The sequence below is a fragment of the Tachysurus vachellii genome, chromosome 7 (genome assembly GCF_030014155.1).
Source record: "Tachysurus vachellii isolate PV-2020 chromosome 7, HZAU_Pvac_v1, whole genome shotgun sequence".
Lineage (NCBI taxonomy): Eukaryota > Metazoa > Chordata > Actinopteri > Siluriformes > Bagridae > Tachysurus > Tachysurus vachellii.
The window spans coordinates 13,651,684-13,675,765 of NC_083466.1; the positions used below are offsets into that span (position 1 = coordinate 13,651,684).

At 37.2% G+C, this 24,082-nt stretch overlaps 3 protein-coding genes across 3 annotated transcripts in view; 1 reads left to right on the top strand and 2 right to left on the bottom strand.

Moving 5' to 3' along the window:
* The first annotated feature begins 1,202 nt into the window (after positions 1-1,202).
* Positions 1,203-8,930, top strand: LOC132848601 (phospholipid scramblase 2-like). The gene is made up of 9 exons (XM_060874461.1): positions 1,203-1,363; positions 3,230-3,296; positions 4,722-4,928; positions 5,223-5,311; positions 5,401-5,443; positions 5,671-5,891; positions 6,753-6,914; positions 7,141-7,302; positions 7,453-8,930. Exons 2-9 carry the CDS (start codon positions 3,284-3,286, stop codon positions 7,510-7,512), a joined length of 957 nt encoding a protein of 318 aa, XP_060730444.1. The 5' UTR covers positions 1,203-1,363; positions 3,230-3,283; the 3' UTR covers positions 7,513-8,930.
* Positions 8,931-9,928: 998 nt separating this feature from the next.
* On the bottom strand, positions 9,929-22,556 carry tnk1 (tyrosine kinase, non-receptor, 1). Its single transcript, XM_060874459.1, has 14 exons — positions 22,309-22,556; positions 18,029-18,219; positions 17,853-17,923; positions 17,571-17,768; positions 15,099-15,251; positions 14,595-14,872; positions 13,367-13,493; positions 13,005-13,151; positions 12,710-12,804; positions 12,204-12,413; positions 12,023-12,087; positions 11,440-11,906; positions 11,185-11,280; positions 9,929-11,107 (listed from the first exon to the last, which is right to left on the bottom strand). The coding sequence occupies exons 2-14, from the start codon at positions 18,207-18,209 to the stop codon at positions 10,970-10,972; spliced, it is 2,226 nt and encodes a 741-aa protein (XP_060730442.1). The 5' UTR covers positions 18,210-18,219; positions 22,309-22,556; the 3' UTR covers positions 9,929-10,969.
* The window catches only part of zanl (zonadhesin, like), a 139,708-nt gene continuing 134,803 nt past the window's right edge, over positions 19,178-24,082 (bottom strand). The window contains exon 124 of the mRNA XM_060874457.1: positions 19,178-19,222. The gene's annotated coding sequence lies outside the window, so the exon portion shown is untranslated. The remainder of the gene's footprint in view (positions 19,223-24,082) is intronic.

Below are 24,082 nucleotides of genomic sequence, written 5' to 3' on the forward strand. Positions count from 1 at the left end.
ATGGGTTTCCTTAACCAAGCAGCTGCACACAAGCTTAAGTTCACATCAGCCACATTTTTGTCAGAGTTGTGTGACGCACACTGCTACTGGATTCTGGAGCAGTGGAGCAGTAGAACTAAAATTTTGTTAATTTTAGTTCTACATCATACAAAGATATTTTAGACTATTGTACACTTTCCACTTTGTGGCAACAGTGTGGGAAAGGCCCTTTTGTGCTCCAGCATGACTGTACCCCTAAGCACAAAGTGTGTTCCATAAAGAGCTGACCTAGCCCCATGCACACCTTGGGATGAATTGGAACATTGATTATGAGCGAGGCCTCCTTGCCCAACATTTGTGTCTAAAAAAGCTCTTTTGACTGAATGGGCAATCGGAGACAAAGGCCAGAGGCTTTGAGGCCAGAGACTCCTTATTAATGTTTCATGGTTATAGAATGGGATGTTCAACAAGTCTGTATAAATCAGGGGTCCACATACTTTTGGCTATGGTGTGTATATAACCAAATATGTGAGGTGGATTTAACATTTTAAAGCCTTTCCCAGCAGCCAAAAAAGATTTACAAAGGATGCCAACCAGCAACATTATCAGTAAAATAGATTTTATTTCCTAACCACAAACAGTTCTATATAATAGTTTTATATCAATAATACACCAGGGGCCATTCAGCAGAGGTGACTTTTTTCTCTCCATATTCTTATCTCCAACACCTTAAAAACGTCTCTCATTCTTTTCTCTCTGGCTTTATTTGATCTCAAAAATAAAGAAAGGGAAACTTATGGTTAACCTAAATTAAGCATAAGATTAAATGTAGGTGTAAAGACGTCTGTGCTTTGGTTCTCTCAACATACAGATGGCGCACTTTTTCGCCAATTACGTCTGAAAAAAAATGATACAGGGCTATTATGTGTAAAAAAAAAAACAAAAAAAAACGTGTAAACAAACAACATCTAAGAACAAACTATAACCAGATTTATTTAGTGCGTTTAAACGATTTTGTTTCATAATGTCTACGTCTAAGCGACTAGAATAAAAACCCAAAAGGTGCGGTGTGTATATTCTATTTATCTATTAATCCACTGACAGAATAAACAGAGGATGATGTTTCCTCGCTCTTTGTTGGTTAATTGGACTCTGGTGACTTTTCACCCATAAAACGCGTCAGAAATGGAGGAGTAAAGCTACAAGAGAAGGGCGTGTAGGAGGAAAATGTCTTATCTGGGCGGAGTGTTCATGGGTCAAGCTCAGGTCCACCGTGTGCGTAAATAAGAGAAGCAGGTTCCTCTTTTTGTCAATATCAATACCATTTGAAAAGTTTGGCACAGAGAAACATCTCCGATCTGTTTCTGAAGTCATCTTCTAAACGGTAAGACTTCATCGGATCAGATACGTGCGTTTTTTACACCAAAAAATATCCATGTTACTAGTATGTAAAGGCAGAATTTTCCGTGTGTAAGGGGGAGGTTTCTGCACTTCCAGGAAAACACTGCTGGTTAGACCTCGTATTAGACTCCATCGAAGTTAGTACATGTTTTAATGTAGATTTTGGGTGATTTTTCTTTTTCAGTATGTAGCGTTTTAGGGAATTACATTGTACATTTAATTAAAATTGTGTACCATGTTGTCTAGAGATGTGTTTTCCCTCCCTTTTCTCCAAGATTGGTCACTCAAATCTTTAGACGTCAAAGTCTGGAAACCTTCTTGTTGTTTTTTACTTGTAACTGTAGAAAACTGGAAGCTGTAGTGAGTCATCTGAACACCCAGGGTGTCGTGTGTTCCACAGATAGATAGTCAGATAGCATCCAGACACTTGGCGCTAAACATGCAGGAGGATGTTCCTCCAGTCCAGATAAGACGCGCCTGCTTCAGCAAATCTGTCTGTTTTACACTCCTATTTGTTTGATCGGCTTTATTTTGACGAATTGCCTATTTGTAACTACAACTACAACAATTCAGGTTATTAAAAAAATATATAATAATAAGTTGTATAATGTTACTTATGCAAATGAAATCCTTAAATCTTTCATTCACTCAGCATCATTGACTTCTCGACTGTGAGTGAAAACAGACTGTTGCTTGTTTACCTCGGATTACATTTATCTGGAATGTCTGTAATTATCCCGGATGTTGTCTGTCCATTTTTCTTCCTTGGTTAAGATTTGCTTACACAGTGTCCTTATTGTATTAAAGTAGAAACTCGGTTGTTTCATTTGCTTACGTTTCCCTATAAGAAAGTTGTTGTTGTTGCTGTGACAGACATTTTGTTTGCAGTGGGTTGAGCAATGTTGGCCACTGTATATAGTTTACGTTCACATGTATGCGCTGGAGATGTCCTGAAACTATACCACGACCTCTAGCGGAAAAATCTGCAACTGCATTTAAGCACCAACGTGTACAGGACAGTGTGGATCCCAGGACCAGGGTTGAGAAGCTGTGTCTTGGTGGGCAGAGCCTTCAGGTTGCTGACATTTTGGGAAAGGATGAACTACTACTGAAAATTTGTATAAATCCAACTTTGAAGGTGATCAGTAACACTCAGTGTACTGATCAACATGAGACATAAGTCATCACTGATTTCTCTAATCACGCTACAAGCTACCAAGTAGGTTTGCAGTTAACATTTTGAAATGTAGGATTTTTTTTTTTATTTAACATTGTCATAAGCATTTCACCCTGATAATGCTGTTTTTAAAGCCATAATCTTAGTGGGATAATTGAACACTTATTTGATAACACCGTCAGATTTTTGGTCTAATTGCAAATAATTTCCCTCTGTTGTGAATAGGAATTTTTAAGGTTTATTAATACTCAGTTGGTTTCCTTTTTTTGCATTTATGTCTCAGTACCTGTTGTAGAGTTTAATTAGTAATTCCTGCTTGCTAGGAAAGAAAAAATTGTCCTTTTCCTTGCAGTCTTTAGCCGACACGTATGCTGTTATTAAATAGATTTTTAGTCCTTCAGATGCATCGATTACTATAGCCAGACTCGAATTAGAAAGGTCTCGTCTTAAGATTGTTATTGAAACACCCTTAACGCAAACTAGCCTATTTCAAACAAACCTGGAGTTGATTAGCTCCTGCTGTGGAATACCCACAAGTTTTCCTGACATTCTGTCCTCCCTAAATATTCACCTTGCCTTGCTAACTATGTGTTTTTGTTCTTTTTTTTTGTTTTTTTTTTGTTTTTGTTTTTTGTGATTGCGCTTGTAACAGATGTTATTTCTGTGTTGCAGACATTAGTCTCTAATAGGACAAGAAGTCAGGTCACTTGCACATTTTGCTGCAACATGTCGGCTCCAGGTAAATTGTTTCTGTGAATCAGGTTTGGCGTAGGTGGCAAAATGTTAGATCATATTACCTCAAGTGACTTGTGACCTTTTTAAAATTCTACTTTACAATGAGCGTAATGGCTTTTTGATGTTTGACTGGATCAGTTGCATCAATATTCTCCTGGTTCTCAATAGTCTATTAAATGTATTGTATTGTGTTCTCACAGAATCTTTAATTCCAAAACACATTTCTTGCAACGTTTGATTTTTGTAAGTTTTAAACAATATACATTCATATGTTATCTTCCATGCCAAAATGGAGTGAAAAGACATTTTGAAATGATTCATGAATATAATTGTTATGCTAACAAGGATTAGTTCCACAACTTGTGCCATCGTGTCTATATGACGTGAATGTGCTTTGGCTTGCCTTTAACAATAAAGAAAACTCTCTATAAAGGGCAGTGGGTGTAGCACAAATCATGATTCACTCACTTTTTTGTGAGTTGTATATTTGCAAAACATTTTAGAAGTTCTTAAATTTAATATCATCTAAAGTTGTTTGTTTATGGTTTAATCATCTACATGCACCGTTCTGAAGGCCTTAATTCTTTCACAGCCATGCAAAGTTTTGTGGGATGCAATGATCGTTTAGGACCCCGTTCTGGGCAGCGAAGTGTGTCTGATGACTTGCTATGCATTATGTTTGTATTCAGAAACCATGCCTATAAGACACTCATTGATGATTTAAAGAGTATGGGGAGTACTTTACACCACGGTATTCCAAACAACTTTTTTGTCCTTCCATTAATTTAATTTAACTGTTTTCATATTAAAGAAAAAATTACGATCCATAATGTATACTTTGTAAATATTAGATTTAAATCATTATGAACCATAAGACTTTTGCTTGAAAAGAGCAGCTAGAGTAAACAGTACAGTTGTGTCTCTCTCAGCCTGTCACCAATGAGAAAACTCTTGTCATTCTGCTGTTGGAGGGACAGTCATGTGATTTCTCAAATCCCATTAGGGCTCATGTTATTGGCCATTGTGCTTTTGTCACTGTATTCTTCAGCTAATGGTTGTCCAACAGATCTTTGTGTGATTTTTATGTAAAAGATCTAGAGAAATTAAAGTAAATTTCCATTCACGCGTTAAGCTTTTCTTAATTAAGTGAAACCCATTTGGAATTAGTAGTTTGTGAAGTTGTGAAGCATGATTCTCACACCCATTTAAAAAAACAAGCTTACAGAATTATGTTTAGTTACTTGTGTTTAGAGTTTGATCATGAGCTAACTGAACAATTTTAATCAGTAAGCACTCCTTCATCCTCCTTGATGAACTTTGACTTCTTGTTCTGCTTTGAACATTATACAGCAGACTAGTTTGTGTTATAGGTCATGGTGTCTTGTGTCATGGAGTTAACAGTCTTATTTGTTTTTTTCTTTGTTATCAGATTATTCATCCCCACACCAGGCTCCATACCCCATGCCCCAAATGGGAGACCCTGTGCCCCCCTACCCAGGAGGGGGTTACGGGAATCATGGTCCTCCACCTGCGGGATTCTACATGGGCTACCAACCCAACCCAAATCAACCAGTCATGTACCAGCCAAGCCCGGGTGGCCCACCACAGCAACCAATTCAGATGAATGCATATGGAGGCAAATATCAAGAGAAGAAATTATATAGAGGATTAGATGGTGGTGGTGGTGAATGTGTAACGTGTACTGTACCATACAAATTCTAGAAAATCAGTCAATACTTTGGTACCTGGGGTACTTGGATAGTTTTGGATTTTTTACTGTCTAATCTGGGTCTACTTGCAGCTCTTTCTCAAAGAGAAACCATCTGCTGTTGGATTCTTTAGTGGACCTTAAAGGGTGCTAGATGGACTTTTGTGTGTCACCAGTGTGCAGTAAACATTCAAATTCAATATAATGTTTTTGTATTTTTAGGTGAAGCTCCATTACCCACTGGCCCTTCTGCAGCAGCATCTTTAGCAACACCAGTAGGAATACCACAAGGTCTAGAATATTTAACACAGGTAGTTTTTTTTATTTTATTTTATTTATTATTGTTCCCTTGCTTCCATGGGTTCATTCAATAACCACCATGGTCACTTTAAAACTTTAGATTGACCAGCTCCTGATTCACCAGAAAGTCGAGTTGTTGGAAGGTGAGTTTATTTATATCCCTCTTAGCCTTACTGTTTATAGTAAAAGCAATGTAAGCTGATTCAGGATTTTCTCTCAGTGAAATGGTTCAGAAGAAGGTTTGGGGTGGAGTAAAGAAATGCTTAGTCATGATTAGCAAACACTTACTGAATTCTTGAATAAAAGTTTTTGTTACTTTTTGAGCTGTTCTGTAGTCTTCTGATTTAGAAAAGCTTCATTTATACCACAGCATTCATTGGCTTTGAAACTAACAATCAATATGAGATCAAGAACAGCCTGGGCCAGAAGATTTACAAGGCCAAAGAGAAGAATGACTGCTGCACACGTAACTGCTGTGGTTCACTGAGAAGCTTTGACATGAAGATTAAAGACAACATGGATCAGGAAGTCATACGGCTGGTTCGCCCTTTTCGCTGTGCCTCCTGCTGGTGCCCATGCTGCATGCAAGAGGTATGAGTTTATCAGGACTGTGCAGCAAATTTTCTTTTTTTTTTTTTTAATGATTAACTGCCATCAACTTTGTATACTATACTGTAGATAAGCTTCAGAACCCTAAAGATTGCAGTCTGTTTAGCTTTAAACACATATTTTTTGCTCAGTGCTTTGCACAATAAGCTTCTCAGAGGTTGATCTAGTTACTAGATTTAGCAAAGCAGTTCAAAAACTGCTTTTTCCATAATACTTGCAATTCAGTCTATAAAATAAAGTAGGGTTAATGGAATAGTACTTGGTCTGGACTGCAGTAAAATCAGGCTATATTACAGTACCTCTACTGACACTGGTTATCCAATATAAGATACAGTATCCTGGACAAAACCTTTGTTTTAGTGACTGAATGATATTGTACATTTTTGTGTAAGTTGTGTAAGCTCAAACTTCAAATTTGAAACTAGAAGAAACTGCAAACTTGTCACAGTGAAACTCAGATGTTGTTGATCGCATGATTTAATCAGTAGCTTTAATGTTATACAGGTTACAATATGTTTTATGAAGCCCTAAAAAGATCATTGTTCTTTCGTAACCTAGGTTTCAGAGCTCCATTATGTTTCAGTTAGAAACCCATCCAAGCCACTGTGATTTATACCTGCTTTAATCAGTCATGAAATTAGAAACCTGTTGATCTGGTAGTGTATTTGAGCAAGTGGTCATTAGTATCATGGATCACTGAGTTTAATGTTCATACTCTATAAATTGTGACCTTTTAAATTGCTTCACTTTGCCATGTGAGAGTTAGCAGAAGAAAATCTCAAGTTAGTTTTAATTTCAGGTTTTACACCTTTTCTGTGACTAACATGAGTGTATTTCCTTAAGCTGGAAGTGCAGGCACCCCCTGGCACCACCATCGGATATGTGACCCAAGACTGGCATCCTTGTTACCCAAAATTCTCCATCAAGGGTGCCAACAAAGAGACTGTGATGAAACTAGAGGGACCCTGTTTAGCCTGCAACTGCTGTGGGGATGTCCACTTTGAGGTATGAATAGTGGTTTCAGAATGTTAGTCAAAGCTACAGTACTTTTGCAATTATTTATGAACATTTCTGTTCTACTGCATTCTGTTGCATAGACAAGTAACTGTAATGGTCAGTAATTTGATGACTTTATAGTTTTTTTCTAGGAGTGTTACATCCAGTTGTCATGTTACAGTCTAAATAAAACTTTATTTGTTTATTTCCTTTCATATACATGATTTTCCCTCAGCTAAAAAGCAAGGATGGAGGAAAGAACATTGGTCGAATCAGTAAGCAATGGAGTGGACTACTAAAGGAGGCGTTCACTGATGCAGACAACTTCGGCATCCAGTTTCCCATGGACATGGACGTGAAAATGAAAGCTGTCCTGATGGGTGCTTGCTTCCTTATTGTGAGTTTCAACATCACGTGTTCATGGCATGTAATGGAGAGCATGATGTGTTTTCAAAATACACACAACCAAAATATTCATATATTTGTCATGGTATCTTATATGTATTCAATGCAGGCTTAAGGACTTGTGTTCTTTTTGTCTTTGTAGGATTTCATATTCTTTGAAAAAGTGGGAGACTCCAACCAACGTAACACAGTCTTCTCTTAGAGAAGTCAACATTCTCCAATGTGCCTTCTTCTAATCATTCATTCCTGTTTTCTTTTTATGACCCAAATACTGCAAAATATTGAGAACATTTATCCAATTCCTGTTGCTCAAACCCAGGAGCCTTAGTCCTTTTAACAGACTAACTGCTTTCTCTCATTTTATAATAATCACACCTGAACTATGGGAAACAAAATGATGTTTGTATAACACGGGAATGTGGTCAATCCAAACTAGTCTTTCATGTTCACCCATGTTCGTTCACACGTGATATGCATGCCATTTTCTTGACTCACTTAATGCCTTCTAGTTTAAAATGATTTGTATGCAGTTGTTGACTATCACTTTTTGCTTGTCACAGTCATAAAGTGTAATTTTCTTGTACGATTGGATAGACATTTGTAAATCAAGGTTTTGCTGTCTTGTTCAAAAACCACTTTTGTTACCATCAAATCTTTCTTTTCAAAGATTTTCTATGGTTTATTGAGGATACTAACAATGCCACATTGTATTTCTTATCTAGAATTGGAAAGATTTAAAAAAAATTTTGTGGCAGGTTATATATATGAATTTTGAATGGAATGTAATGTAGTCTAGAAATACTTTACTTTCCTTAACTCTTAATCTCCAAAGGTCTGTCTGTGGTTCCATATATGCAGCTCCTTATTTTCATTAGATAGTGGTAATTTAGATACTTATAGTATTTTCTAAACAATACAATTGATAAATAACTGCATAATAACCTGGGCAGTAAAGGGTTTACTCATTGGCTCCCAAATGTTAATGTACCAGTTGGTGAGGAAAAACTGAGCAGTAACTGGGAGGACTCCACTGCTGGAAATTCTTTTATTTCCATTATTTTGTGTTCCCTGTGGTGGATGATGACATGGCTAAAGAACCCACAGTGTGTGGAGAAGGAAAAAGTGCACAGCAACAGACTTTTGTCAAATGTATGTGTTCAGCATAACAGGAAGTACCTTACAATGTTTTAATAACCATATAAGCTTAATTGATGCCTGTAAAGATGCACCAGATGTCAGTGAGACTCATTACTTTAAAATGTGGTTTAATTTGCTTGTCAAAAGCAAATCTTTACACACAACTAATTTATACTTCTAATCTTGCTTTGCATAAGTGCCTGAACCGTCCATATTCTTTTCGCCAAAAGCTAAAAGTATAGCCACATTTTTATTATTTGAGTAAAACGAAGGATTTCAGAAGGTTTCAGAAAAATAAAGTATACTGTTATTAGTATTACCCTAAAGGTTTACCTCATCCTGCACTTAAACCTACCTTTGTATGTTAAAATATGCATGTACATGTATGTATCATGAACTGTAAAATTACTTGATAACTTTGAGAAGGCGTTACTCACCTGTGATAAACAACTAATAAACATTTCTATGCTAATTATAATTAAATTGAGAATTTCCCACAGCTACTGTAAACCACACAACTGACATAGCCTGGTGATTCAACCCCAAACTGGTCCAAGTATTTGGAATGATCTCTGTCTCACTCTGCTGGTTTAAAGTTTTTTATAAGCAAGTTGCTGGGTATGATAGACACATGCTTTTGTATTCAAAAGACAAATTGCAGGGGAAGGACACAATATAACCCGGTCCAAAATAATGACTGCAGCTTTAATACAGCCCAGTACTCTATCGCCTGTATGTTTGATTACTAAACACACTAAAAAGAAAGAGTTACATCTTAATCTTTAGCTGCGAATTATAGTCTTCATTTTATATCCAAATAGCAAATAATTTGTGTTCTGACTTTGCATATGTGAAACATTGCTTGATATTATACACATTTACATGCAGTATGATTTGTTTAGCAGACAGAATGATTCTGCACCAGGTGAGCACCAAATACTATCAAAGTGCCATTGAGTAACCTGCAAATATTTTTATTTATTTAAAACCTAAAATATTAAAGTAAAATTAAAATACACAATTATTTTACATGTAAACATACAAAAGCAGCACAATTTGTGCTTCCATCCAATCACCTACCTGCTACTCTAATAGTTACTTTTATAAAAGTACACAAACATATTATCATGAGACCAATGTTGTTTTGCTGCCCAGCCTGGTGGTATGACCTAAAAAAAGGCTGTATTGCTAATAAATATTTATTAGTTATTATTTATTAGCCTTAAGTTGTGTCTGTTTTGTCTTTCTTTGGGCTACAGTATCTCTGATCTTTGCTCCTTCAGGAATATTCTGCTTTGCAATTGTACTATCTATTCTCTGCAGTTTTTCACTGGAATTTTCCAGTTACTAGGTTAATGTTTTAATATTCATACAATATTAAAGCCACCAGTTCACACTCCCAGATTTTTTTGCTGATGGTTATTTAAGTTTGTCTGCAACACTGCACACACAAAGAGTGAAAGGCATAACATTACAACGAATACAAAAAAGACAAAATTATTTATTTTATCTACAACAAAATAAGGAGCCAGTATTGATGGCCATGAAGTACATTCATACTATTACTAGTTTTAATTTAACACAGATTCAGATCTAAACATTCAACAATCATTTTCCTATGAACCTATTACATACATATTCAACAAAAGCACTTAAATGAACTAAACTGTCCATGTATAAAATTGTAAACAGTCCAGAGTTTCTGTTCCACCCCTCCCCAACATTTATTCTTGAATTATAATGAAGTAAAACATTTTAAAAAATCCTTCATTTTTAAAACAGAGTGCTGAGGTTGAGTGATTCATCATTTGAGTGAAGCTGCCCCTCGTTCAGCAGGTAGGGGGCAATGCTGAGTCGCTACATATTTATAAGTTTGGTGTTGGATAAGCAAGCTGCTTTTAAGGCATGCAGGGACAAGTTTTTATCTCAAACGACACGTCTTCTTTAAAATATGTGACTATTCAGACACTTTGAAACAGGTGATAGGGCAACGAGGTGTTTTCTGTTTGCTCAGAAAGCAAAGTGTATAGCAAAGAACCTTATCTTATTTATTAAAGGTGATAAATCAGAAATCCTGCTCCTGCATTTTGCACTTGTGGGGTTTTTCCCCAAAAAAACGCAACAGACACAGATTATAAAATTGTGTTAATTGGTCTAAAGCTTGCTTGAAGTGGTGTTAGATTATAACCTCAATACACGGGAATGATCCAACCACAAAGAGAGAATAGCACCACAGTGGCACAGCAGTGGTCAAGCCAGTTTAGTCATTTACATTTACATTTCTGGCATTTAGCAGACACCCTTATCCAGAGTGATTAGCATTTTTTATTTCAATTTATACAACTGAACAATTGAGGGTTAAGGGCCTTTCTCACTGGCCCAGAAGTGGTAGTGCCTACCACATCCCCCTTTTGCGGATTGGCACAGACCCCATGAATCCTGAAGTGTAACTCATAGAGTATACGTCCACTTATATGTTTGACTAAAATATATCATTTATATATTATTGAAATATATAGTTTCTAAGGCCTGTCATTGCGTCTCTCACTAGCCATGCGTATAATAAAACAGCTGGCCTGCTGCAGGTCCCATTTGTAGCGGGCTAGAATCTTATAGCAGTCCTCTCGTGAGCACTGGCTCATGTGGTAAAGCTGCTCTGCCTGAATGGAGCACAGAAGTGGATCAGTGAAAGCTGTATGAAACTGTAATATATTTAAAAAGCCAAAAACGTCCTCACCTTCAGCTGTTGCTCTGCCCTCACTGGATTCCAGTCACTGCGTTGTAGGGCTTTAACAACCTGTTCATCAGTTACTCCATGTACAGCTGCCATAACCTGTGTAACACAGTAATGTATGCAAAATCTTTATATAAAATTCTGTATATTTCTGGTGGGTTCTTCAGATTTTGTATTTGCATCATAGTAAATTACAGTACAGTATAAAATATAACCGTTGTGAAAGCAATATTTAGAAATTACAGAAATTGTCCATACCTGTGCTTTCAGGGTCTCCTTATCTACCTGGTTCTGTTGTGGTGGGTACCTTTCCCGTACCCGCTCTTTTTCTTTCCCTCGATCTCTTTCTTTCTCCATTCCTATGTCACTATCTAGTGATTTAGCTAGATGGGCCATCTTGGTTAAGTTGGTAGGACCTTTAGCCAGCTGCTGAGGTACGAACTGCGGATTTGGTTGAGAAGGAGGAAGAAACCAAGCAGCATGAACTGGATTTCCAGCAGCTCTACGATCAAAAATCATATTCTGATGCTTTAAGTGTTTGAGGTTGGGTGGCGGTGGCCGTGGAGGAGGGTTAATTCCACTTGCATCACTGAACCTGCGGGTGTCCTGGATTTGGGCAGATGAGATGGGTTTTCGTTCGTTAGTTCGCTGAGCAAAGTTACCGTTACCACCTTGACCACTGCTTTGAGGGAGGCCCAGGACAGATTCTAGACTGCGGGACATTCCTACAAAAAAAACAATGGAGAAGTACAATCGATTATTCAATAATATTGAAATGGGATATAAAGGCATCATATGAATGCTGACAGGATTTGTGAAGATAATGTGTCTTTTTTCTTACCTGCCATTTTCATAAGATTGGATTCTTGTTTCTCCTTCACTAAAGGTGTTTTCCAATTTCCATGGCTGAAATAATAACAAATCATTACTCAAATGGCAACCTCCATAACAGAGTGATACAAATCAGGATACCTAGAATTCAATGTTATGTAGGTAAAAGTAATAAGAAAAGCATCACTCACTCATCAGGTCGTTCTGGTATTCCCCGGTTACGTTCTAGATTCATGTCTCCATGTCCAGTGTGCTGTAAGCTTCCTCTGACGGGCGAAGAAATGTAACCAGCTCCAGAATTAGGGCCAAGTGTAGGATTGAAGGAATTGATCACAGTTGGAGGAAACCAGCCAATAGAGAGTGTCCTCTGGTTTTGACCCTTCCACTCACATAAATCCATCCTAGGGAGAGAATGGAGTGTGATGAATAGACAAGCCAGTCAAATTACTGTCATCCCTTCTATATGCGCACTTTGATTTTGAGTTCCACACAAAGCATTAAATCAAATCCTTAGTCATAAATAGTATAATTCTTAAATTCCCGTCTTGCTTCTGTCAAGTATAAACTATGAGAAAATTTTTGCTTGCCCACTTTTACAAAGAGCTTAAAGACTAAGGATTAAATGCTGGTCCACGAGCTGAAAAAGTTAATCTCTCCCACTTCTAGCCCATTTTCTTGGTCCATTCCCATTTCCTACCCATGCTCGATGACAGTCACGCCATCTTTAACCCGGAGCGGGAGCTTTCTGGCCTCTGCAAAATCCCGTACTGCACACACTTCCATAGGTTTGGCCTTGAAATATAAAGAAGAGAAATAAATAATTAAAACAAAACAAAGCATGCTTTTCTGAGTACATTAACCAAGTCCCTTGAAACTAAACCACAAACTTTTACCCAACTTCCTGCATATCAAATACATACTGTATAATGAACACTGGTGTACATGCAATATGTGAACTTCATACACAGTTTTGGTGTATTTTGAGTACTAACCTCAGCCACCATAGTGGTGAGCTGTGAGAATGTGGGTCGGTCTGTTGGATTGCAGGCCCAGCATTTTCGCATCACACTGTAGAGCTCCTGAGGACAATCAATAGGCCTTGGCAAGCGTTCTCCCTCTCGCTCAACACGAAACAGGATCTGCACATGAAACATGAAACATGAAAAAGTGTGTTTTTTTAATGGTCATTGTGTACAAAACAGGTTTTTTGTGAGGTTTCAAGAGTTCTCTGCATTACACTGCCATTAAAGCCCAACACCCAGGTGACAGGCTGCTGTAGCATTCTAATTGAGAATAGTGAAATTCCTGCATATAACGTCCATTCACACAAACAATTACATTCCTACAGACAAACCTGTCTTCCAGACAACCCAAGCCAGGGCTCCTCACAGTAAGTGAACATCTCCCACAGTGTAACCCCATACATCCAGACATCTGAGGCATGTGAGAAAAAGCCCACACGCAAACTCTCAGGAGCACACCTACAGAGTAAGAGTGAGAGTGAGTGAGTGTGTGTGTGTGTGTGTGAGAGAGAGAGAGAGAGAGAGAGAGAGAGCGGGAGAGAGAGAGACTTTATTAAATCACCATCTATTTAATAGATAATGGGTCATCAATCTCTGGCAAATTCCACTTAACATAAACCACAAACAGCACTTCAATTCACAGAACAACTAGCAGTGGGCAGAAGAGCTAATCCTCAGCAATACTGGCACATTTGTTTAAAATTGTACATGAAAAATGGATAAGCTTATTTATACGTTAAGGGTCCAAATTGACATTTGTGATAAACATTGGGAGAAATTATATTTTAACACATTGTATTCTAAACTAATATTTAAAACGCTCCAAAACAATTGTAAAATTATCATTTCTATAACAACCAATTCTATAACAAAAGTGTCTTTAAATTGCCATGACTCTGTTACACTGATGTAAGACATAGAAAGATATTTCACTGAGAATAATTAAAAGTGTACACATTGTCCACGTTTTTGTCAGACAGCTTAGAGGTCTAGCCTAGAAGAGTCATTTTCACTGACAGACTGCATGAGTCTGACTGTTTAAATGTGTGTGCACAACAAGTCTAGCTAGCTGAAATTTAATCTAGCTACCTTTAGCTAGCAAAGCAGTTGATGACATTTTCTGATATACATGTACATCATGTACAAATGTAAATCTGTTATGCTTCGCATACAAGCCCTCCTCCATTTCACTTTGTTATGACTGCAGAGAGGTCTACCTATAGCTTAAGTTGTCTCATTTTAAGTTGTTATGAAAGTTTGTTCACAAGTAGCCAACGTCTGCATCGTTTCCTGATAGCGGTTACATCTCAAAGTCTTTAAACAAGTATACAGTATATATTTTAGCCAACCAAGGTGACTACCTTGCTTGTTGTTGAAATGGCATAGAGTTGTGAGACAAATACCATGCAGCTGATGATGGTCTGCAAAACTTGGCTTGTCTATTTTTTTTATTTATCTCTTTGTTTGTTCCCCAGTACCCTTATACCAAAGAAAAGCAAAAATACAATTTCAGGTTTTTTGTTGTCATCAACAGTAACAAAAGAAGTGTTAACCCCTCACCATGCAAATGGGATACGTCTGTGGGCTCCCATGATGTAGTGGTCTTTGTCACGACCCAGGCCCCTCATGAGGCCAAAGTCCCCAATCTTCACCAGTTCTTCAGAGGCCAAAAGCACGTTCCGGGCTGCCAGGTCTCTGTGAATGAAATGACGTGACTCCAAATACTCCATCCCTGCAGCAATTTGGGTGCTGAAGAGCCAGAGACGAGCCAGTGGGTAATTGCCCCGCCATATGCGGACCATGTTATACAGAGAACCCAAAGAAGCCAGCTCAGTCACCTAAAATAAAAAATTCAAATGCTGGTTGAGGGTATGGGGTTTTTAACACTTGGCACATCAGGCATCAATACTGATGATTATAAAACATATAAATTGAAATGTTGGGACATTTCAACATGTTGCTAGGATCCTTTAAAGAATAAACATCTTTCAAATATTAAAACTTTGAAAACAGCCTACTAAACAACTAAAATTTACATGACAGCACCAGGGACCCACAACTTACCATCTTTAGAGGCTGGGTAAGGACTACGCCATACAGACGGATAATATTGGGATGGTCCAGAGAGAGCATGATAGTGACCTCCTGCAGAAATTCTGTTATTAGATCTGCCTCCTTGGACATATTGGTCCTGAGAGTCTTCACTGCTACATTCACCTATGAGAAAGAAAATAGGATGGTTAAATGAGAGCAGAAAGAGAACGCAAAAGTGATTTTATTGTGTTTTAGTGTGTTTAGTTCGCTTAACCAGGGGTTTACCTATGAACATACACACAGATTAACTATAACAAACCCACTGACAGGTGATATAAATAACATTGATTATTTTCTTTCAATGGTATCCGTCAAGTGGTGGGATATGTTAGGCAGCAAGTGAGCAGTTCTTGAAGTTGATGTTTTAGAAACAAAAAAATTAAAGCGTAAGGATCTGAGTGACCTTGACTAAGGGCCAAATTATGACGTCCAGATGACTGGGTCAGAGCATCTCAAAACCAGCAGGTCTTATGGAGTGTTTCCCGTCAATATGCTATGGTCCCTCTGATAATGATCCATCTCATGCTGAAAAAATTGTTCAGGAACATAAGTGTTGAAATTATTGACTTTTAAAAATTCCCCAGCTCTCAATCAGGTTGAGCATCTTTGGGATGTGCTGGACAACCAAATCCAATCCATGGAGTCCCCATCTCACAACTTACAGGAGTTAAAGGATCTGCTGCTACAGCACACCTTCAGAGATCTTGTGGAGTTTATGCCTCAGAGCTGTTTTGGCAGCACAAGGGGGACCTACAAGATATTTGGCAGATAGACTGTACACTCATGATGATGTTGGTGGAGCTGGTAGCGGCCACACAGTCAAGTTTGTTGACGACACTGTTGTGGTGGGCCTCATCTCCAAAAACTACGATACGGCCAACCTACAGAAGTTTATGAGCCTGGTGCCAGACAAACAATCTCCTTCTCAACGCCAGCAAAATGAAGGAAGCATGAAGCAGGAGAGAAAATACCATCCGTTAATAATCAACAGGACACCAGTGGAAAGAGTGAACAGTTTTAGGTACCTTGGTGTTCACATCTCGCAGGATCTGTCATGGTCCTTTCACATCAACACTCTGGTAAAGAAGGCTCGGCAGCCTCTCTACCACCTCAGACGCTTAAGGGACTTCAAACTGCCCCCTAAGGTGCTAAGAACTTTCTACACTTGCACCATTGAGAGCATCCTGACGGGAAGCATCACAGCCTGGTTTGGGAACAGCACCAAGCAGGACAGACGAGCTCTCCAGAGAGTGGTTTGGACAACCGAATGCACCATCCGCACTGAGCTCCCTGACCTGGAGTCTATTTACAGCAAGTGGTGCTAGACCAAAGCCAGAAAGATTGTGAAGGACCTCAGCCATCCCAACAATGGACTCTTTTCTCTGTTGCAGTAGGGAAAACGTTTCCGTTCCCTAAAGGCAAACACAGAGAGAATGAGGAGTTCTTCCCACAGGCCATCCGAGCCCTCAACCAACAGTACACCTAAAACCAGGTCACTGAACACATCACTTTGGAACTCTTTTCGCACCTGTCACTTTACATATAATTTACATAAAACATCTAAATTATATACCGCATAAATTATATTCAACATATATATACGCACACCTCAATAGAAGGCCTCACAATCGACAATGCATATCAGAGTAAAAACCAAGCCATGAGGTCAAAGGAAATGCCTTCAGAGCTCAGAGACAGGATTATGACAAGGCATAGACCTGGGGAAGGCTACAAAAAAAAATCTGTTTCTTAGGCACAACCAGAACTCTTCCAGGAGCTGGTCGCCCAACCAAACCGAGCAATCAGGGGAGAAGGGCCTTATAAAGAGAGGTGACCAGCACCCTCCTCTGATCTGGGCTTTATGGCAGAGTGGCTATATAGAAGCCTCTCCTCGGTGTAACACAGATGAAGCACCTGAAGGACTCTCAGACTGTGAGGAACAAGATTCTCTGGTCCGATGAAACCAAGATTGAACTGTTTGGCCTCAATTCTAAATTCTAATATCTGGAGAAAACCAGACACCACTCATCACCTGCCCAATACCCTCCCAACAGTTTATGCACACAATCAAGACAACGCAGAAGTGGCATAGGGACAACTCTGCAAATGTCTTAGAATATTCCAGCCAGTGCCCTATATATAGGTTATGAATAGAACAATACATATGTATATATGTATATATAATGTGTATATACAGTAGATAAATATACATATTAGATTTATGTTTAAACTACAATCTAATTTGTTTTACTAAAATTTCATTTCAGAACATAGTACTGGCAGAAGTAGTAGTCTTTTTTTGGTCACATTTACAGTATATGTATAGTACATTTACACTATACTATGTAGTGTATTTAGTTCTGTGTTGTCTCTTGTGGTTTTGTGTTTTATGTAGCCCCATGTCTTAATGAATTTTTTTTTAGCAGGAACAAGAAAACCCACCACTTGTCCAGTAGGTGTATGCCACTCTGCCTTCTTCACCACTCCAAAGGAGCCTGAGCCCAACTTTTCTCCAAACACCAGCTCACTGTCCTGGATAAGGCAGGTAAGAGCTCGTACTGTCTCTGGACCTGGACCTGGACCAGGCACAATACCACCAGCAGACTGATCACCTCCTTCTGGTCCACGACCAGAAAAGACCTGTTATGGGATGATTAACAGATGGTCTGGGTAAATTTCAGAAGATGATTTTTGAGATTAAATTACAAAGTTTCAAGACTTTACCTTGGACATCCATGATCGTGGCCGCATATTGATTTTGTAACGCTTGACTGCTTCCCATAATCGTCTTTGCCCTGTTCACACATCAGTCAGTTGTTTAAAAATTCTATAAATAAAGCTTTAAAGAGCTAATCAAACTAGACATCATAGTGTCTTTGGAAATAATGCTTGATAAAAACCTGGTTTCTTGATGCCTATCTGTTCTAAATCTGTGTCCTTGACATAATCCAAGTGTTCAACACGTGTCACATTAAGTTCTTCACGGATCTTCAGGAAAAATTTCTCCAACTGCACTTCTGCCAAAAGCTGGTATAGCGTCTGAGTGTCTGGATCCATCATAATCCCATGGCTGTTCAGCATAGCAGACAATCTGAATGGTGAAGGTTAGATTTTATATTTAAGTATATATTAAGTGTATGTAAGAATTGGCAAGTGGTCAACCATTCAAAAAAATATTGAAGACTTTTAAACCAGTGATTGTGTATATAATATGTAAGGCCCAAAGCAACATTCATTCTACAGTGAAATATTATCACAACTCTCTGCATGACACCAACAATTTAGTGAGTTAATTGTTAATTTAGTGTCTCTAATACTGTTAATGTTAGCAGCTAACAGCAATTTCTCCTATTAAAAACAAAGTTCTGTAATTCATCTATAAACAGACATGGACCATTTTTTTTATTCTTTGTTGTTTTGTTGATAACAGAAATATTCAATGAATTGAACAATCACAATTCATTATGAACAAGAAATATGATTTACAGTTGCAAAAGACAAACTGTTCCTGTGCTATGAAAGAGACTTTCTGTAAAGTCTGTTGATTCTATCTTGCATTATTTTGAAACAATGAAAGCAAATGATCTAGTTATTTATGACCTGTAGAAACCGATGCTTACCTCGGTCATAAATCTCAGCACATTCGTTCCCTTGGACATTTAAATGCAATCATGATATTTTAATTGCAACTAGATAGAAGTAACTGGAGAAAAGGCCTTTGTAATTTGTTAGAGCGCTGAAAGCTGTGTTTTGCAGTGGTGTTTTCTACTTCTGCTGTTACTATATTAAGGAGCCATGCTGGGTTGCTGTGGGCAACTGAGAGGAATCCAGCAATTACTTTTTATGCTACGACCTTGTTAGCTGACAGCAAATTTGGAAGGGGGAAAACTCTGCTTCACATATACCTAATATCACTATTATTACTATTACAGTCACTACTACTACTTATGATTATTATGATTATTATTATTATTATTATTACACTGCGATGGGTTGGCACTTAGTCCAGGGTGTATCCTGCCTTGATGCCCGATGACGCCTGAGATAGGCACAGGCTCCCCGTGACCCGAGGTAGTTCGGATAAGCGGTAGAAGATGAATGAATGAATGAATGAATTATTATTACATAATCATCATTATCCTCTTTATGGTAAGGGACATTAATGAACCAAACTTCTAGCACATCTTAATTATAAATCTAGTATAAATCATTTAAAATGTTTTAAACTAAGACAACATGTATTACAGTAACTGGCTTTCCAAAGAACAGTTCATAAACTTAATATATAACTTGCAATTTGTCAACATAAAAGAAAAAAAAACAAGAAATCATAATTGGGTAGATTTACCTACAGATGGCAAACAGGATAGAAGCAACAAGAGGCCAATAACATGTTTACAGATAGCAGAGAGCTTTTAAACAGTATACCCTAAGGGTAACAGCACCAGCATTTACAACCTAAACTAATGACCACTGCTTTGTTAAATATTCAGAGGAAGACTGAAATGGCCAGGTATCAAACAGCTGGCAGGTTGCTCATCATACCTGTTCAGCAAGATTCCCAAATTCAGAAACAGCCTTTATGTAATGAGTGACCACAAAAAAAACCAAAGTTACTAAAGAAAGAGAAGCAGTAGTAGCTAGAGTCATGGTCAGTATTAGTATATTTAACAGTTCCATGTTATATGAATATTATTAAACAGAATTATAGTAATTCATTGGAATTACATCATAACAACAAGAGCATGTCCAGGATTACAAGTTGCCTATGATGTTTTTGGTTAAAACACTACAATAAATTATATAGTGGTAGAGAAAATGGCTGCCTGTTTTTCTTTGACAAATCTTATAAATACAAATCTTAAGAATCTTTGTAACAAAAAAAAAGAAGTTTTAAAAATGAACAACAAATCAATTAATTCCCAAATATATACATTGGCAATAGCCCTGAGAACAGAGGAACAGTTAGAGCACAAATGCCTCACACACAATAATTAGCTCATAATTAAATGTTACGAAAGCAAAGCTTCAATGCACTACGTGGATGTGCAGATGTCTTGTCAAAGACATGGGGGCCAGTTTAGACAAGCACAGAAAAACCGACACTATCAACATAAGATTCTCCTGGGATACACCCAGAAACCCACGCCCAAACACTCAGAAGAAAAATAATCAGTTATACAGCACAGTTTCACAGATACTCTGCATAACTGAAATCAGTTTCTCATCCTAAAGATGTTTAATGATCCATGATCATTCATAGATGCAGCACGGCCTTGGCATTCATTTATATTAAATTATAGTCTATATTATAGATCACGGTGGGTGATATAACAAAGATATTACATCACAACATATCTATAAATCAATTACAATCTACAATATATGATATTATATGATATATGATATGCACATGGTTTGCAAACAAACCAGAAAAACAGTTGTTTTGCATTAAAAAATAATAATAAAAAAAATTAATTATTTATCACTAAATAGAGGGAAAATTGTATATAATTTTAAAAATATCTAATCTTCTAGTCTGTCTTTAACTGTTAGAAAATGCTGTCAAAAACCGCAATATCTCAGAATGAATATTGTAAGATAATGTAATAAGGCATCAGTATTTTCTTTCTAATATTATTTTGCCCATTACAGACAATAAAAGGTAGCAGAGGTGACTGTCTGAAGTTGTATGATAAAATAGGTGTGTCTAGTATTTACCAGACATTACAGACTTCCGTGAGGTTCCAAAATCTTACAGGAAATTGATAGAGGTGTGGTATATTCATAAAAGAATAATTAATTATTAATAATTTGTACAGATGCCACTTTTTCACTTAAATAATTTTGTGTTTTAATGTCATTAGCAAAATTTGTGAATGTTTGTGAAACAAGACAAAGGCCAATCAGCAAAAATTAGACATTAGACAAATTAGTGCATTTACTATTTACACACACCGTGGATATATTTTATATAAACAATTAAGTAAACTCAGTAACCACTTTATCATGCAATAAATGTACGTTATGGGAATACGCTTACCATTAGGAACTAATGAGATGAGAGCTCAGTGATTACTATACATTTTTAATTTGACAAATCTCAGATATTAGTATTTAAGACGATGATTGCCTGATCATATTTTCCAGTCCAATCTCCTGACACATTGTGCCACAAATACCAACACAGCCATTGTTTTTGTCACACCTTAATCATGCATGCAACATTTCACACAAGAAATTAATAACACACACATACAGAGAGTCTGTAACCGGTTCTATAAACATAAATCAGTAAAAAACATATGTAAATGACAATAAAACTATCACATTCAGCATTAGAAAACTTAATGCATGGGTATTAACTAATCTGAGCTCTGTTAAACTAACAGAGCAAAGCTTTTGTGCTGCAATGTGTCTGTTGATGATTAACTGATGAAGAATTCATTCATTCATTTATCTTCTACAGCTTATCCGAACTACCTCGGGTCACGGGGAGCCTGTGCCTATCTCAGGCGTCATCGGGCATCAAGGCAGGATACACCCTGGACGGAGTGCCAACCCATCGCAGGGCACTGATGAAGAATTGATCAGTAAAATCTAACACCACAATATAATTCTATATACACACTATTATTTGGCAAAACGTGTGTGTATGCATACCTGATCATTTATATTTCAGCATACAGCATTTCTTTAATTATAGCTGCATGGGAGTCTGTTTTTAAAAAAAAAAACAACTAAACAGTTGACTTTTATTATCAGTGAGATTAACATCCAAAAGTGTTTTCAGCAAATGTTAATGCAGTTTAAATATATTTCATTTGTTAAGTAAAGCAAAAGCAAAAGAAGTGTTACACCGAAACACACTGACTTGTTTACTCAGTCGTGTTGCTAAGAGGCTACATTAGCAACCACAATGATTGTCACAACAAGCTCTTTACTTATACACACAGACTTCTATTGTACTATTTAAGAAACTTTTAAAAGTAGCTATAAGTAAAATATTATGCGGTTTCGGGCAGACAGGATGAACAAATTCATTTTGATCGAAATAAAAGAAATAAGGGTGTTGCTTTTGACTCCGGGAAGTGTTAAAAGCACGCACGAATGACGCTCTGACGTCACCGCACGAAACCTCGACGCTTATCGAGTCTTTCAACAACAATTAACTACTTACAGGTAGATAAACGGGAAGTCCGAGTTTCTTCTAGGAATCTGCCTTCCAATGTACTACATAGTAGGCTGCCTATTTCTGTCTGTAACTTGTCACAAGTTTCTAATAAGTATCCCTCAGTGATAGTTTGAGATCTTGGATAATCCAGTGTTCAGCGGTAAACCAACAGATTCCACCTGAAGTTGTTGCTTATTAAAAGTTTTCCTAAAGCTTCCTGGTCGCTCCGCCTCTTCTCTCTTCTCCGCCCAGCACCATTTCACCTGCGCCTTCATCATCCAGCTTAATACTTCAACTTCCGCCAAAACTGCACCAAAGTTAACGTCCTCAGACCACAATTAGCAATCCAATGTATTTATTTACCCATATTATCAGCGTAGTTATTGCTAAAACTTTTTTCCTGGGAGGAAAAAAAAAAGAGATTTTGTCTTAAGCTATATTTCTAACCTGATCTGTTCCAGCCAGTCTGACTAGATTCTTACAGTTCATCACAGCTTCCCCCATTTTTTTTTTTTTTTTTTTTACTTTCTATCACTCACTCAGTCAGAAAACCCTGTTTGGTTTTTTTCTTGCAGTCCACATTAGCATGTGCCTGGGTGGTATATGTCAAGCTGGAGGACATAAATCAAGTCCTGTAAAAGTGGAGTCCAACACAGGTGGCCAAGTTGCTTGTTCAAGGATTCAACATTGTTCATCATTCTTTTCAGTTCTGGGATCTTTTGATCATTAGTTCTCAGTAGCCTCTTAACGTATTAAGTCACAGCTACTAAATCAACTGTGCTAGATCACTGACAGCTTTTCAGGACTCGCTTTGGGGCTAAAAAGGATGCTTTTTCCTTATTAACCCTTCCTAAATGTTCTAGGACAAATCACAAACTTTTTTGCGAAAAAAAAAAAGTTTTGCTTCATGGGAAAACGCTTACCATTAGGAACTAATGAGTTAAGAGCTCAGTGATTACTAGAGAGAAAGTAAATCAAGAGAAAGCTTGATTTACATAGGCCTTTTTTCCATTTTGAGTATCACATCAAAATCTTCATTCTGAAAAGAAGCATGGCAGCAGTAAGAGATGACCTATTAATTATATATAGTACATATTTTTACACACACAAACACAAACACACACACACAGAGAGAGATATATTCAGTTACATTAAGTACGTAACTGTTTTACAATTAGTTTTTATTTCTAACCTCTGTGACAGCCTGTAACTCTTGTGCCCAATTCATGATTCTTTCACTGTCTTTTGAAATATCACACACATCTATTTTCTTCATTTCTGTAGTCTCTGCTTTCATGAATGCTTTCTTTGTCACTCCTCTTGACATAGATATATATGTGTGTATTTATTTAGGTACTTGTTATGTAGGTTACACTAAAAGACAATTAGAAATTCTACAAAATGATTCTACATAAAAGAGTAATTAAAAAAATAAGCATTACAAATTAAAAAGCCATAAAAAAAAACAAATGCAAATAGAAAAGGTCTAGTAATGTTGCTAAAATAAGAAATTCATTATATTTCTTCCAACACATTTACGCATATTTATCAAAGGTTTAAACATAATTACATTTTATTAACCCTAGTAAAAAAAAAAGGTATTAAACTATTCTAAAATGTAGGAGCATAACAAAAAGCCTGGAAAACAATTTCTTCTTAACAGAAACTTCCTTGTATCTTAGTGGCCAGTCGTCCTTCTTGCACCTTATGTGGTATTTGAGGACAACAACCTCCTCATCAATACAACATTTGTCAGATTGTATATTTATAATCACACCCT